A 16288-nucleotide genomic window follows, 5' to 3' on the forward strand; every position below is an offset into this window, starting at 1 on the left:
ATAATTACTATGCCTAAACCGTTGTAAGATTACTACCTTACCTTAGTTTCAACAATAGGGCAAAATTAATTTCCATTTTCTGCAATAAAATGTCCCAATTTTCTACCTTTAGTATTATTCAGCCAAAGAATCACAATCAGCTCAGATTTCACCAGGATTCACCACCAATATTCCAACCAAGATCCTTGTGGTTAAATAGCTTACAATATATTTATGTCAAAAATAAATGCTGATTTTCATCCTTTGATAGGATTGCTCTCAACAAATGTTTGATAAAGCATTTGAAGAGTGATACCGCTAACATACATCAGAACATTTTCCCGTGCACGTGACGGTCAGCTGAATCTCTGGAGTCAACCGGCAAAGGTTCTGTTATTTCTTACTGCCTAAGAGTCTCAGGAAAAGCTGCTCCTCTTTTCTCAGTATGAGCTCACATTTCAAGGTGTTTGTGCGTGGCTTTACACAACTATTTTGAGACATTTTTGAATTAATTATAAACTAAACCTACTAAAATTACAGCCAGGGGAGAGCAGATACCTACCCATGCTCTGTGCTCACATAAATAGCAGCCTTTGTATTCTACAATGTTGGGATGTTTTAATGTTCGTAGGCAACTGACTTCCTTAATAATACCCTGCCAACACTGTGCGGAGAAAAAAAAGAATAAAGGAAAGAATTAGGAACAGTTGCCTTTCCTTAGAAAACTATAGAAGTACAAAAGTAATTATTAGATTAAAAAGTTAACAAGAACATACAACTTTGCTTTATTTGTAATATTTAAATGTCAAACTAATATATTTTAAAGAAATTACATTCATATAGTTTACAACTCAATACCATAAAATTAATTCCAGGTAGGACACATTTTTATTTTCATAAAATTTATTATCAATGAGTCTTATAAAAATTTTACAACCACACACCAAGCCTGTTGAAAACTATATACTATATTTAGTGGTTTTTCTTCAAAAGTTCAACCTCCCCCTTCTTTTTTGCAGCTTTTGTTGTATGATTTACATATCTTAAAGTTCAGCTGTTGTGTTTTCTGGCTTATATTGTCTACCAAATGTTAAGTTTTTTGTGCTGTTTAAACTCAAATCAAGTAATTACCTAACTTCCTAAATGCACATATTCTAAAATGCTAGTGAACACTGAGGTTATAACAGAGGGAAGTTCACAGAAAAACCAAGCAGCACGGGAACATTTTCCTACAGGATTTCCCGAAGAACCTTCCCATTGACGCCTACTAGTAAATAACAGATAAACCTTCAGCAATAAAAGCTACTCTATGACAACTTCAGAAACTTAGGCCATATCCTAAATATAGTTACTTGTCAGAAGCAATCAGGGAACTGAAAATACCAGAGGCTTAGTAGATGTGGGATGGGAACTTGGAATCTGTTTTTTGTTCTTGTTTCAGTTTTTCCAAGCTTTACTGCTGACTTGTACCGTATTTCTAAAGGTAGGGGAACTAGAATACAGAACTTTAAAAAATGTTTTGCACTAGAATTTAAGATCCTGTATCTCCTATGTTATTTCATAAGCCCTCAAGAAAATAGAGCAAGATATTCACAGTGTAAAATGTGTAAGCTGTAAGATGCTAACTTCAGAAAGTGTTTTATGGGCTTTACATTTCAAATTTGAGTGCTCTGGGAGGCAAACTCTCAAAACAAAACCAAGCTAAAACCTGTATTCTTCAATGTAAAAAAAACTTCCAGGAAGGATACAATATTAAATGAGAGAAGATGATGCCCTAGGTGAAACTTTTTGTTCTGGGCATGACTAATTAAACAGACTCCAACACAAGTGTGCTATGAAAGCTGGTTCTAAAGTTATACTGTAGAATGGCAAATTAAATTAAACTTGTAAAAAATGGAGGTTTTTTAAGGGGTTTTAGAAATTAAGAGTTTTTTTAGGTATCGACATAATGGAACAGTGATCAATCACAATAGTGTTACCATACCCATAAGTATAATTATCACAAAAAACAATATTTACCACAAAACAGAGATTACAGAAATGTAGAAAGCCAAAACCTTTAAAACTTAAAGACTGATCTAGCAATTCTACCTCTGGGCATATACCCTAAAGTTTAAAAGCGGGAACTCAAAGAAATACTTGTGTACCTATGTGCACAGCAGCATTATTCACAATAACCAAGGGGTAGAAGCAACTAAGTGTCCATTTACAGGTGGTAGATGGACAAAATGTGGTGTTTTTACACACACACACACACGGGAATATTATTCAGCTTTAAAAAGAAAGGTAATTCTGACACACTACAACATAGATGGACTTTGAGGACACTATATTAAGTGAAACAAGCCAGTCACAAAAGGACAAATGGTGGATAATTTCAATTACATGAGAAACCTAAAGTAGTCAAATTGATAGAGACAGAAAGTGGAGAGGTGATTTCCAAGGGCTGCGGGGAGGAGGGAATGAGGTGTTACTGTTTGATGGGCGGAGAATATCACTTTTGCAAAATGAAAGAATTCTGGAGATGAATGGTGGTGATGGTTGCACAGCAATGTGAATGTCCTTGACACCACTGAACTTACACTTAAAGTGGTTAAGATGGTAAATTTGTTTTGTGTACTTTACCACAATTAAAAATAAATAAATTTTTTAAAGAATTAAAGACAGAGAACAGACTTAGAAAGTAATTTTATAAACTTATGCAATTAAAGAAGAACTAATCAGAACACTGATGAACTAAAGTACATGCAACACAGTACAGAAATTTTATTTTTCAGATTATTACCCACTGCCTTATTTTTCAGAATAGATATATTGCTGCCGATGATTATTTGAAACAGCCGTTAAATAATTTCTCAACCATTAAAAATTTATATCCAGTATACTTACTGTCAAATGTACCTTATTCTAGTGTACTTTCTCAGACATGATAATCCCTCTATTATAGAATAATCTGCTGAACAATTTAAAAAATTAAAACTCGTGACAGCAGCACATATCCAAAAAAATTAAAAGTAAGGGATGTAGTTGGGAGATTTCTGGGATGTCAGGAATGCTGTTTATGGCTCTAGGTACAGGTTAAATGGGCACATTGAGTCTGTGGAAGTAAATTCACTGAGATAAACCTTAGTATTTGTATATTTTTCAACATTTTTTGAAAAAATTTCCACCTATCCCCAATTAAAAATGGTATGGCTTTCTTTAACATGCCAATACAAACATACATACTTCACCTACCTCCATAGCCCTCTTTCCAGTAAAAGGTATTTTCTTGATAGCCACCTTGTCATGGGTGTGCACATCTCGTGCCTAAAAAAGACAGAAGACCACTGTAAAAATTAACATTTATAAACTACCATGTCCAAAAAGGTACCAAAACTGATTTTAAAGAACATTAAAAACATAAGTAAATGGATAGCAAAAAGCGTATCAAATTGTCAAGGAGCTGGTACTTAAGAAATAAAAATAATGCATGTTTATCTTTGAATCAGCTAGTTGAGAGGAAAAATATAGAAATTTGAACAGAACTATAAACAAACAAATAAGTGACTAGTACAAGTCTATGCTAGGCCTGTAAATGTCAAAATTTCAATGAAATGGACAATTCTCTAGGAAAGAACTACTAAAATTGATCTAGAGAAGAAAATTCGAGTAAAACAGTGGTGGAAGATTGAAAAGAATACTAAATTGTCTTTAAAATTGTTGTGAGTGGAGCAGTTTCACTAGGGGAACTTCCCAGGATAAAAGGGGAGAAAAAGGAAAGCTACCCCATTAACTGTAAGGAGGCAGTGTAACCCAACAACTAAACCCTCACAAGCAGCGCAAAATAGAAAGTTAGGTACCAATCTGACTTATAAATGTAGGCAAGGGAACTCTAAATAAAATTTTAAAACCAAATATTACTGAGCATTAAAAGAATATTTCATTTGGATAAAATATATTACCACAGAAATACAAAATTTTGATACAGGAAAACATTTCATAATTTGCCATATTTTTTTACAAATCAAAGGGGAAAAATATATACTTATATATATAAATGCTTAATAAATATTGAAAATGTAGAAAGAGCCCAACTCTAAATGTATTTAATGCAGGGAAGACCAAACTCTTAGAAAACCCACATGGGAAAGGTAATTCCTCAACATGATAAATCATGTCTATTGTAAACAACTATTAACTAGAATTAAGACAAGACAGCTAAAATGCTATCACCATTACTATTTACCACTGCTATGGAATTTTGATAAAAAAATAAAAGCATAACAGAAACATAAAAGATAACTCTTTAGAAAATAAGAGCCAAATTCTCATTATGTGTTAAAAAAAAGATGATATATAAAGAAGGCACAAGAGGATAGCTGCAAAACATTTCAAATGAGTTCAGTAAGAAGGGTTCATCATCTCTAGTCATCTGTGGAAGAATTCATCTTCAATTCAGTCTTTAATGAATTCCCAAAGATAAAATGTTTTAAAATTAGATTATGGTGATGGCTACAAAAATCTAACTTACTAAAAATCTATGAAATGCACACTTAAATTTGGTGAACTGAGAGTATGTAACTTAAATCTCAAAAAAGCTGTTAAAAAATTAGACAAGCAGGTATGTAAATTATACCTAAATAGAGTTCCTTAAAAATATATATATATATATATATATATATTCTTTTAAGTGGGTCCTTGGAACAACTAATGACCTTCCAATTTCAATTACTAGCAGACTGATTAAGGAAAACGTGCACCGCCTAACATAATGGGTGAAGTGGATCTGTCTGCATAAGATCTTGAATATGAATTTATTTTTCCAAAATGTTCTCTACTCATCAATTTGTGAGCCCCTTGATTTCAGTCAATAGGTCTAACCAGCTACATTCTTTTCTAACAGTTTTAATGAGATATAATTTACCCATTTGAATGTGTGTAATTCTATACCTTTTAGTACTGACAGATGCATGCAATACTGATCAATATGATACATATATGCAATTTACTGATAACTACAATTTTAGAACTTTCATCACCTTAAAGAGAAACTCCAAATTGTTTCATTTAAAAATGGTTAAAATGGTAAATTTTAGATTATGTGTACCTTACCTCAAATTTTTCCCCCATTAAAAAAAAAAGAAAAAAGAAACCCCACACACTTTAGCTATCACTCTCCTATCCCTATTCCTCACCCCTTCAGCCCTAAGGAACAGCTAATCTACTTTCTGTGTCTCTGGAGATGTGCCCATTCTGTACACTTTGGAACCATATAATATATGGTCTTTTGTGACTGGTTTCTTTCACTTAGTATAATGTTTTCAAGATTTGAGACCAGTGAATGTTGAGCATCTTTTTATGTGCTTTTTGGCCATTTGTACATCTTTGGAGAAATGTCAATTCAGATTCTTTGCCCATTTAAAAATTGGGTTGCCTTTTTTTATTGAGTTGTAAGAGTTCTTTATATATTCAAGACACAAGTCCCGTAGCAGACATATGATTTACAAATAATTTCTCCTATTCTATTGTTGTCTTTTCAGTTTTGAAGCATAGAAATTTTACATTTTGATCAAATCCAATATCTATGCTGTTCTTTTGTTCATGCTTTTGTTGTCATTTCTAAGAATCCTGTGACAAAACCAAGGTCATGCAGTTTTACCCTAAGAGTTTTATAATTTTAATGTTCATATATGGTATGAGGTAAGGGTCCAATTTCATTGTTCTGCTAAAGAGCTGCATTTCTAACTAGCACAAGATAAAGTTCAAAAGAGGGTATACTAAATGCAGTGTAGTCACTTGGAGTAGATTCCAGAACAGAAAAGAGCACAAAGACTGGGAAAATCTAAATAAAGTGTGTTGTTTAGTTAATAGTATCAGTGTATCAATGTTGATTTCTTAGTTTTGATACAGGTTCTGTGGTTATGAAACTTGTAAACTTTAAAGGATCTGGGAGAAGATTATAGGGTAAACTCTATTTTATTGCAAAATCTGCAGCTCTAGTATTACTTTTAATTTCTTTATAATGTATTATAAAAAGTGTTATTATATAATGTATTATAATGTATTATATATATGTATATATATTATGTATATAATGTATGTATGTATATTATGTATGTAATGTATATAATGTATTATAAAAGTGTTATATAATGTATTATATAAAGTGACTGTAATTTATTAAAATCCAAACTCATTAGTAATGATGATTACATTAAAATTAAATCAGATTAAAATGAGATTATTTTGCCTATCACATACACACAAAAAAAACAACAGGAAAGTATTTAATGTCCACAGTCATGTTTCTCTGTCCCTTCAGGATTACGAGTTGTGCTAAATTTGTGTTTGTCTGAAGCTTCTTCAAGATCAGATTCTGGTTACATATCTGTGGTTGAAATACTACATGAGTAATATTGTGTCCTTTTCAGGGTATCATATCTGGACACATACAATGTCTGTTCATCACTGGTTACAAATTTTCATTACCCACTCAAGGTGTCTGACTGTTTCTTTCCAATGTATATAGTTATAACCACTGTTTCCTACTTTGTATCTAACAAGCAATCTGTGGAGAGATACTTTTAAACTATATAAATATTCTGCTCATCAAACTTTCCCCCTAGTTTTAGCAACCACTGAAGATTCTAGCCCCAAACAATCTTTGCAATGATGATTTCAAAATGCTGGTTTTTCCCAACTCTACCATTCCTTTCACATTTATCAGTCAGCATTCTATTATAAAGAAAAGCCCTCCCTTTCTAACTATCTATCCATCCTATATCTGTCATGGAAATTAGGAATTCCTATTTTATTCAATGGGTTATGATCAATAGATGTCTATATTGATGCTCAAATTGTTCCAGATGTGGCCAGTGGGAGCATCTTCAAGCTGGTTCTAGCATCCTCTTGAAAGGTCCTACTTTTCATTTTAAAAGCATTTTTTAAATTTCTGGTTCAAGTTATTCTAAAGCTTATCTTTTATGATCCTTGTCCCCACAGTAGAATGAACCATTACTGCAAGAGCTCTTCATCCATGTAGTGAGGAAACCAAGATCTGAGTGCTAAGTGTGCTGCTTGCTGCTTGGATATCAACGCAACTAAAATCTTACAGAAGAGAGAGCTAGGAAATATATATGTCATGTAATTAGTTCATGTTAATGCCACAAATTCCTATCCAATACCTATCTAGTCCCACGTGGTTCTTCCTTACATTTGCCAATTTCCTATTTCTATCATTCTTTTCAGTTAGGATCTGAGTCCAAAATGACATCAAAATTATTCACTGCTCAATCTTTTAACACACAGATTCAGAACTGTCACACCCATACCAATATGAAACAAGTTTACAGAGAAGAGTTCAAGATTTGTTGGCAGTTTCCTCTTCCCAACCAGACAGAGGGTATACACTTAAAATACTGTGTATGAAAGTTACTCGCATTAGTTTTGGTTTTTACTCCAATGTGGTTATAGCCCAAATACAGTTGGATTCATTGTTCCTGCTTGCCTATTAGTGACTCCCCCCATACATAATGACAATTTTAACTTTCAAATATACTAAATATTTATTATCAAAAGAGGTAAAACAAGTTATCATTCTATCCTCTTTCTACTTCTTTCTATTCCCCACAACTATCACCATTCTGTATCTTGAATTGTTGGTTGTATGGCATATAACTTGTCTAATTTCATCAAACTATACATCTAATATATCTGTATTTACTGTATATAAGTTATACTTAATAAAATAAGTCAACTAAAAAATACTACTGACACACATTGAATGGCTCCATGACAGGGATTTTTTCAACAGGGTTCTCTTATTGGGCCCATTTCTAAGAGGCTGTATATTTTTTTCCTTTTTTATTCTATATTTCTCCACAGTAGTATTAAGGAGAACAATGGGAGAAGCTTACATTCAGACAAAACTGTAACACAGAAAAAAGGTTGTTTATGAAATACCTGTTTTCTGAGTGCCTCTTCCCTTATTCTGTGTCCAATCCAGAAATCAAACAAACATAACCTACATCACACACACACATAAAGCATGCGTAGACAAAAAGATTCTGCAAGGATGTTTATCTAAATGTTAACAGCAGCTGTCTTTGGGTAGGAAAATTGCAGAGGGAGTTTCTACTACCTTATTTTTACCTCTAATTTACAAATGAGAATTAAGTGAAAAGTTCAAACTGTTAAGAATTTGGAACACATTTTCTCTTTTATTCTTAAGGTACCCATTAAAATGAAAAACCTAAATCTGTAATACTACCAAAATATTAAACATATTAAACATCTATACAAAACTTGTTGCTGAGAAAAAAAAGCATTCTTAATAGGAAGAAATAATGAATGAATAGTAATGAAATGTGTATGGGACTTTATGTAAGTCAGTGTTTTGTAATATTTGATTCAATAACAATGTAAGTCATAAAACTGCTAAAGTAGTGTAAACAACATGGAAATTAAAGCCGAATATCTTTCCCATTTTTTCAATAATCTAAGAAGCTCAATAAATAAAATGATCTTTTTATATACACCTAATGCAAGTGACTATAAAATAGACTATTGCCTATGTCTTTTTGTATTACTGATTTTTACTCTGCCAGGACTGGATATTAAATAAATGCTGGTCACTGACATTAAGCCTTTAACACTTACAAAGAACACTGTTCCATAGCCTCCATGGCCAACTTTTCTGAGATTTGTGAAGCGCTTCTCTGGATCTTCTTTGGAGAAGAGTTTTGCAATCTCAGGGTCCTTCAGGCTCTGTGCTTGGATAGTTGATGACATTCTGCTGGGCAATCAGCTGTCTGATTCTAATTTTATGCTGTTCTCCCAACCCTTGGGAAATCGGTATGAATGAAGCCACGTTGGCATAAACAATTGGAGAGAAATAAGAAAAGAAAAAAGGAAAAGCAAAAGTTGTTAAGAATAATTAGTATATCATTTTCTGACTACAGATATAAAATTATCTTAGACGTGGAATTTCACTGAAAAAGTGTTGCCTACCAGTGCAGGACTCTTAAACCCAGCTCATCATCACAATCATCTGAGCTGCTTTAAAAAAAAAACTCCCACTATACATAGTATGTAAGTACATACTATACATACACTTCTAAAGATTAGGTAAATCTTTATGTACTGGAAGGCTTTCTGTATCAGTACTCAAAGATTTACCTAACTCTGATGCAATAAGCTCATAAGCAAAAGAGATAATACAGTAAGAAGACCATTAAAAACATGCCCAACAACTCAAAATGTACCCATAATATGTTTCTAACAACAGGAAGATTCCCATCTGTTAATGACCTTCAAATGCAAGAAAATAGATAATAGATTTAATTCAGTAAGATTTCTTTTCCTTTCAGATACCACATGGCAGTGTTTAATCAACTCTAACACAGACATTCCTAAGAAAAATGCAATGGGAGAAAATAATGAATTTAACATAGATAGATAACTGTTTCCTCCACAACCTGATTCATATTAAAATATGGCCTTATCATATCTGCTTCATTATGTAAGTAGATAGACTACAGAATTTCCTGGTGGTTCTGGTATCAGTTCCTTTATATCAGATTAACAAATTTCAAAAATGGCTGCTATAAATGAGAGGCTTCAGAACCTGGTTCTAGAATGACATTGCCTAGATAGGAGACCTGACAACAATTATTTACCAACTATGAACTTGCGTAACCTCATTTTCCTAGTCTATAAAATGAAAGAAATAACCTACCTCCCAGAGTAGCTGTGAGGGTTAAATGAGTTAATAAATGTTAAGTGTAGAATAGTACTCAGGAACAGTAAACAGTACATTAAATGTTAGTTAACATGTCCTCCTTAAATTTACCAATTAAAATTAAAAACTCCAAAAACTGATTTCATTAAACTCTTAAGGGAAAATAAAGCTCTAGCCAGTTTTTTCCATGCCCAAAGCATATATTTAAAATTCTTGAATGTTTTTAATTTTATTAATTTCAAAAATTTTTTAAACAACAGAGAATTTTTTAAGCCTGTCTCCCTTTTAGTGAAGTCAACTAAACCAATTATAATGCTTGTTATTAAATATCTAACTACATAAAACACATTTACATATTTTTTGCACTTCCCTAAATTAATACTACATTGCATTAAAAATTCAAATTACTAGTTTGTATTCCTTTTCTAACATTTTCAAGGCTGAACCATATTCTTCACTTTTACCAATCACACTGCTCTGGAAATTAGTTCCCTGGAACAATGCTTCAATTACAACTCTTCCCAGAATATGTGACCACAGGAAGTCATATAACTTATCACTCCTAAAAAGAGGAGATTGAACTAAATTCTATATAAAGTGTACATATTTAACTAATACATCTGTGAAAAACAAAAAGCCTTCTATGTACTTAGACCTTATTTAAAAATTTGAAATATCAAATTATACTACATTTACTAAAAGCACGACTTTACACAAAATCTTGTAAAAATTTATGAAAGAGAGAAAAAAACATTCCAAAAAATGAATACATCCTTAGAAACTTGTGGGACAGTATCAAATTGTCTAAATTTCACATTATAGGTGTTCTATAAAAGAAAAGAAAATCTTATTTTTTAGATAAAACAATTCTTACTAAGAGCAGAAAAGATCTCAGGTTTGACAAAAACTTAAATTTAGAGATTCAAGATGCTCAGCAAGCCCCAAACAGAGCAAATTCAAAGAGTTTAGGTCCAATAAGGTGTAAACTCAAAATCAGTAACAAACAGCTAGGCCTGATAAGCCTAAACATGACATAATCCCAAAAAGCAAAGATAAACTAAAATTCGAATGATCACAGAATTCTTATAAAATACAGTGGAGGCCACAGAATGTTCAATAGTGTCTTTAAAGTGAGGAAAGTAAAGAACTGCCAACCCAGAAGAGAATCCTTTATCTAAGCGAAAGATTTGTGGAACGAATTCAAAAATAATAGAGAGAGAGAGAGAGACAGAGCGAGTTAGATGGTGGAAAGGTAAGAGAATCTGACCTCCATTAAGGGAAATGTAAAATATTAAAGAAGAGAAAGCTAAAGGCTATATTATTGCCAGATAAAATATTCAGAGCTTCAGAGCTAGGAAAATTACAAGGAGTAAAGAGGTACATTACATACTGTTATGATTTCATTCATGAAATTCTAAATGTATACTCACCTGACAAAAGAGCTTCAAATTACACGAAGCAAAAATTGATACAACTGAAAAGAGAAAAGTCTGTAACTAGAACACCACCACCACAGACCAACACTACCAACCAGCAGGTCCTAGTGACAGTCCAGTATGCAGCCTGGCCACAGAATGTACATTCTTCTCAAGGGTGCATTATGACATACACTGTGAGATCATATACCGGGTCATAAAGCTAATGTTAACAAGTGAAAAAATTTCAAATCACACAAAATGTTTTCTGATAAGAGGGTAGTAAACTTACAATCAGTAACAAAACAGTTAAAAAAAAACAGGACCTCAAGTGTGGAAATTAAATACACCTCAAGGTAACCCATGGGTCAATAAAGACATTTCAAGGGCAAAGGGAAAATATGAATTGTGTGAAAATAGAAATAGAACATAAAATTTACAGGATTCTTACACAGAAATTAAGGCTCTAAATCATAGTAGAAAGAAAACTCCAATGAATAATCTAAGCTCCCATCTTAAAACTCTAGAAAGAGAAAAGCCAATAAAACGGAAGCTAAATATAGAAGGAAATACTAAAGAACAGAATGCAAATCAATGAAACTAGACAACAAAATCAGTAAAATCGAAAGCTAGTTCTTTGCAGGGAAAAAAAAAAATCAATAAACCTGAAAGAACTCTGCCAAGCTAACCAAAGAAAACAAGAGCAAATTACCCAAAAGAGGGCATATCACTATATTCCTAAAGACACTGAAAGGATAAGGAAATACAATAAACAGCTCTAAACTCGAAAATTTGACAAAATGGCTGAAATAGGCAAATTACTTGGTAGTGGTACTTATACAATGCCAAAACTCACTCAAGAAGGACTAGAGAGCTGCCTCTCCCATCCAGATGACAAACTGTGGTGGCTCAGGCTCAGACCTCGAGGAGGCACCGGCCTCTACTGCCTCAGCCCCTGCAGCATGGCCCTCAGCGCACTGCTGCCAAAAAGAACAAGGCAGTGACAGTACGGGTGTTGGGGCTGGAGGCGCAGCAGGGGGCATGGGATGCACGGCGGCGCAGGCTGGAGAGCTGGCTGAGCTGAGCGGGGAAGCTGTCACTGGGCGGTGCGGCAGCCTCAGAGGGGGCCGTGTCTAACGGCGTTTACCCGATGCTCAACACTGCCCACGGAGCAGTGAGGCCGATGGTGTTCAGCACACCTTTCGTGGACTTCCTGATTGTCGCTGGAGGCTTCCACATCCCTATTCCTGGATGTAATGACTGGATACTAAATGAACCATGCTGGCTTTGAGGCCTTGAACACACATGGAATTCAGCTCATCTCCCTAGCTGCCCATAAATTCATCTCAGATATTGCCCACGATGCTCTGCCACACCACAAAATGGAGTACACTTAACCATGAAGGAGCTGACCCCGGCCCTCAGTGAATACGACATCAGTGTAAAGAAGCCACACTACTGACAGGATTGGTTTGCAGATGGCAGCGTGAGAGGTGAGACAGAGGCCTCCTCCCAAAACCACATATAGTATGAAAATATAATTAACACAACTAATCCTGAAAGAGCAACAGGAAAGAAGGATCTCTAGGAATGAAAGGATATTGAGAGAACTGTGTGACCAATGTAAACGGAACAATATTTGTATTAGAGGGGTACCAGAAGAAGAAGAGAGTGAAAAAGGTAAAGTGTCTTTGAGGAGGTAATGGCTGAAAACCTCCCCAATCTGGGGAAGGAGATGGTCTCTCAGGCTGTGGAGGTGCACAGATCTCCGAACGCAAGGGACCCAAGGAAGACAACACCAAAACATGTACTAATTTAAATGGCAAAGATCAAGGATAAGGACAGACTATTAAAAGCAGCCAGAGAGAGTAAACAGATCACACACAAAGGAAAGCCCATCAGGCTATCATCAGCCTTCCCAGCAGGAACCTTATAGGCCAGAAGGGAGTGGCATGACGTATTTAATGCAATGAAGCAGAAGGGCCTCGAACCAAGAATACTCTAGCTGGCAAGGTTATCATTTAAATTTGAAGGAGGGATTAAACAATTTCCAGATAAGCAAAAGCTGAGACAATTTACCTACCACAAACCGTCTCTACAGTGTATTCTGGAGGGACTCCTATAGATGGAAGTGTTCCTAAGGTTAAATAGCTGTCACCAGAGGTAATAAAAAAATGTACAGAGAAAGAGTACAGAATGCGATACCCAATATATAAAGAATGGAGGAGGAAGAAAAGGAGAGGGAAAAAAAGAACATTTAGCTTGTGTGTGTAATAGCATACTAAGTGAGTTAAATTAGACTCTTAGATAGTAAGGATGTTACCCTTGAACATTTGGTCACCACGAATCTAAAGTCTGCAATAGCAATAAGTACCTACCAATCCATAATCACCCTAAATGTAAATGGTCTGAATGCACCTATACAAACATGACTCAGAAATGACATGATCATGTTCAAAATGGCCAGAATAAAATCCCAAATTTACTGCACATGCTAAAACAAACAACACACACATACACACACCACTGGAGAATGTGACAAATTCTAAAGGAAAAGAAAGGACAGATGCCTATTTGGAGATGCCTCATGTTGTAATTGTCACATAAAGACTTTAAAGCAGCTATTATAACCATATTAAATGTGGTAATGCTTAATACTCTTAAAAATCGTCTAAAAGTCTAGCAGAAAAATAAAAGTATAAAAAAAGATCCACGTCGAGAAATTTAGAACTGAAAAATATAATTACCAAAAATTACAAAAGACGTTGCATGGGCTCAACCACTGAACAGAAATGACAGAAGGGTCTGTAAACTTGAAGATAACAGAGCAGCAGAAATTATCTACACTGAAGAAAAGACAGGAAAAAACACTGGAAAAAATGAATACATCCTTCGAAACTTGTGGGACAGTATCAAATTGTCTAAATTTCACATTATAGGTGTTCTATAAAAGAAAAGAAAATCTTATTTTTTAGATAAAACAATTCTTACTAAGAGCAGAAAAGATCTCAGCTTTGACAAAAACTTAAATTTAGAGAATCAAGATGTTCAGCAAGCCCCAAACAGAGCAAATTCAAAGAGTTTAGGCCCAATAAGGCGTAAACTCAAAATCAGTAACAAACAGCTAGGCCTGATAAGCCTAAACATGTCATAATGCTAAAAAGCAAAGATAAACTAAAATTTGAATGATCACAGAATTCTCATAAAATACAGTGGAGGCCACAGAATGTTCAATAGTGTCTTTAAAGTGAGGAAAGTAAAGAACTGCCAACCGAGAAGAGAATCCTTTATCTAAGCGAAAGATTTGTGGAACGAATTCAAAAATAATAGAGAGAGAGAGAGAGACAGAGAGAGTTAGATGGTGGAAAGGTAAGAGAATCTGACCTCCATTAAGGGAAATGTAAAATATTAAAGAAGAGAAAGCTAAAGGCTATATTAATGCCAGATAAAATATTCAGAGCTTCAGAGCTAGGAAAATTACAAGGAGTAAAGAGGTACATTACATACTGTTATGATTTCATTCATGAAATTCTAAATGTATACTCACCTGACAAAAGAGCTTCAAATTACACGAAGCAAAAATTGATACAACTGAAAAGAGAAAAGTCTGTAACTAGAACACCACCACCACAGACCAACACTACCAACCAGCAGGTCCTAGTGACATTCCAGTATGCAGCCTGGCCACAGAATGTACATTCTTCTCAAGGGTGCATTATGACATACACTGTGAGATCATATACCGGGTCATAAAGCTAATGTTAACAAGTGAAAAAATTTCAAATCACACAAAATGTTTTCTGATAAGAGGGTAGTAAACTTACAATCAGTAACAAAACAGTTATAAAAAAACAGGACCTCAAGTGTGGAAATTAAATACACCTCAAGGTAACCCATGGGTCAATAAAGACATTTCAAGGGCAAAGGGAAAATATGAATTGTGTGAAAATAGAAATAGAGCATAAAATTTACAGGATTCTTACACAGAAATTAAGGCACTAAATCATAGTAGAAAGAAAACTCCAATGAATAATCTAAGGTCCCATCTTAAAACTCTAGAAAGAGAAAAGCCAATAAAACGGAAGCTAAATATAGAAGGAAATACTAAAGAACAGAATGCAAATCAATGAAACTAGACAACAAAATCAGTAAAATCGAAAGCTAGTTCTTTGCAGGGAAAAAAAAAAATCAATAAACCTGAAAGAACTCTGCCAAGCTAACCAAAGAAAACAAGAGCAAATTACCCAAAAGAGGGCATATCACTATATTCCTAAAGACATTAGAAGGATAAGGAAATACAATAAACAGCTCTTAACTTGTAAATTTGACAAAATAGCTGAAATAGGGAAATTACTTGGTAGTGGTACTTATAAAATACCAAAACTCACTCAAGAGAAATAGAGAGCTGCGTCCCCCACCCAGATGACAAACTGTAGTGGCTCAGGCTTGGACCTCAAGGAGGCACCAGGCAGAAAACATGTTAGAAGAGAGCAAAACTTTGTACAACTAACTTGCCACAGGGGACTTTAGAGTGTGAAAATGGGTATGAGGAGGTGAAGGAATACAACAACCAGTAAAATCTGGAGATGGGATGCAAGGAATGAGGGGCCAGGAGGAGTAAGATGATAACCAGGTTTTGGAGGTGTGAAACTGGTGGATGATACTGCCATTTACTAAGAGACTAATCCCAGAAGGAAATCAAGGGGAAAACCTCTCTCTAGAACACACTGAATTTAAGCAGCATAACTTATGTGGACATGTCGAATAGATGACTGAATTCATGTGTGTGATCTCCGATGAGCACTCTGGACTAGAAAAAAGGATTCGGGACTCTGGCATAAAGACAGTAATTCGTTATAACCAGAGACGTCATCTCTAAGAAAAAGAGAGCGCATTGCGAGAAAAGAGTCAAAGAACAGTGGGAATATCAAGATTTAATGGGTAGAGAGATGAAGTCCAGTCCCCCAAGGAGACTAGGAAGTGCCAGAAACTCAAAGGAGAAGCAGACATCTGTCATCAAGAGAGTTAAAGGAACACAGCAATCCAGAAAAGAGGGAGTTATCAATAGCAGAGAAGTCAAGTAAGAAAGGACTGAATAACATCCTCTGGATTTTTGACAAGTGTATAACCTCGGGCAATTCGCATAACTCTGTCAGCCTTAGCTTACTTGTCT

At 34.5% G+C, this 16288-nt stretch overlaps 1 protein-coding gene and 1 pseudogene across 1 annotated transcript in view; one reads left to right on the plus strand and one right to left on the minus strand.

The window, feature by feature from the left end:
- LOC118935858 (serine/threonine-protein kinase TAO1-like) overlaps nucleotides 1-16288 on the minus strand; it is a 136540-nt gene that overhangs the window by 53171 nt on the left and 67081 nt on the right. Inside the window, exons 4-6 of the mRNA XM_057497744.1 lie at nucleotides 8620-8802; nucleotides 3217-3288; nucleotides 542-643 (exon numbers count right to left, since the gene is read on the minus strand). Coding sequence (XP_057353727.1) covers nucleotides 542-643; nucleotides 3217-3288; nucleotides 8620-8751 — 306 coding nt within the window. The 5' untranslated portion in view covers nucleotides 8752-8802. The remainder of the gene's footprint in view (nucleotides 1-541; nucleotides 644-3216; nucleotides 3289-8619; nucleotides 8803-16288) is intronic.
- On the plus strand, nucleotides 11211-13706 carry LOC130682807 (transcription initiation factor TFIID subunit 10-like; annotated as a pseudogene).

This window comes from Manis pentadactyla, chromosome 3 (assembly GCF_030020395.1).
Source record: "Manis pentadactyla isolate mManPen7 chromosome 3, mManPen7.hap1, whole genome shotgun sequence".
Taxonomy (NCBI): domain Eukaryota; kingdom Metazoa; phylum Chordata; class Mammalia; order Pholidota; family Manidae; genus Manis; species Manis pentadactyla.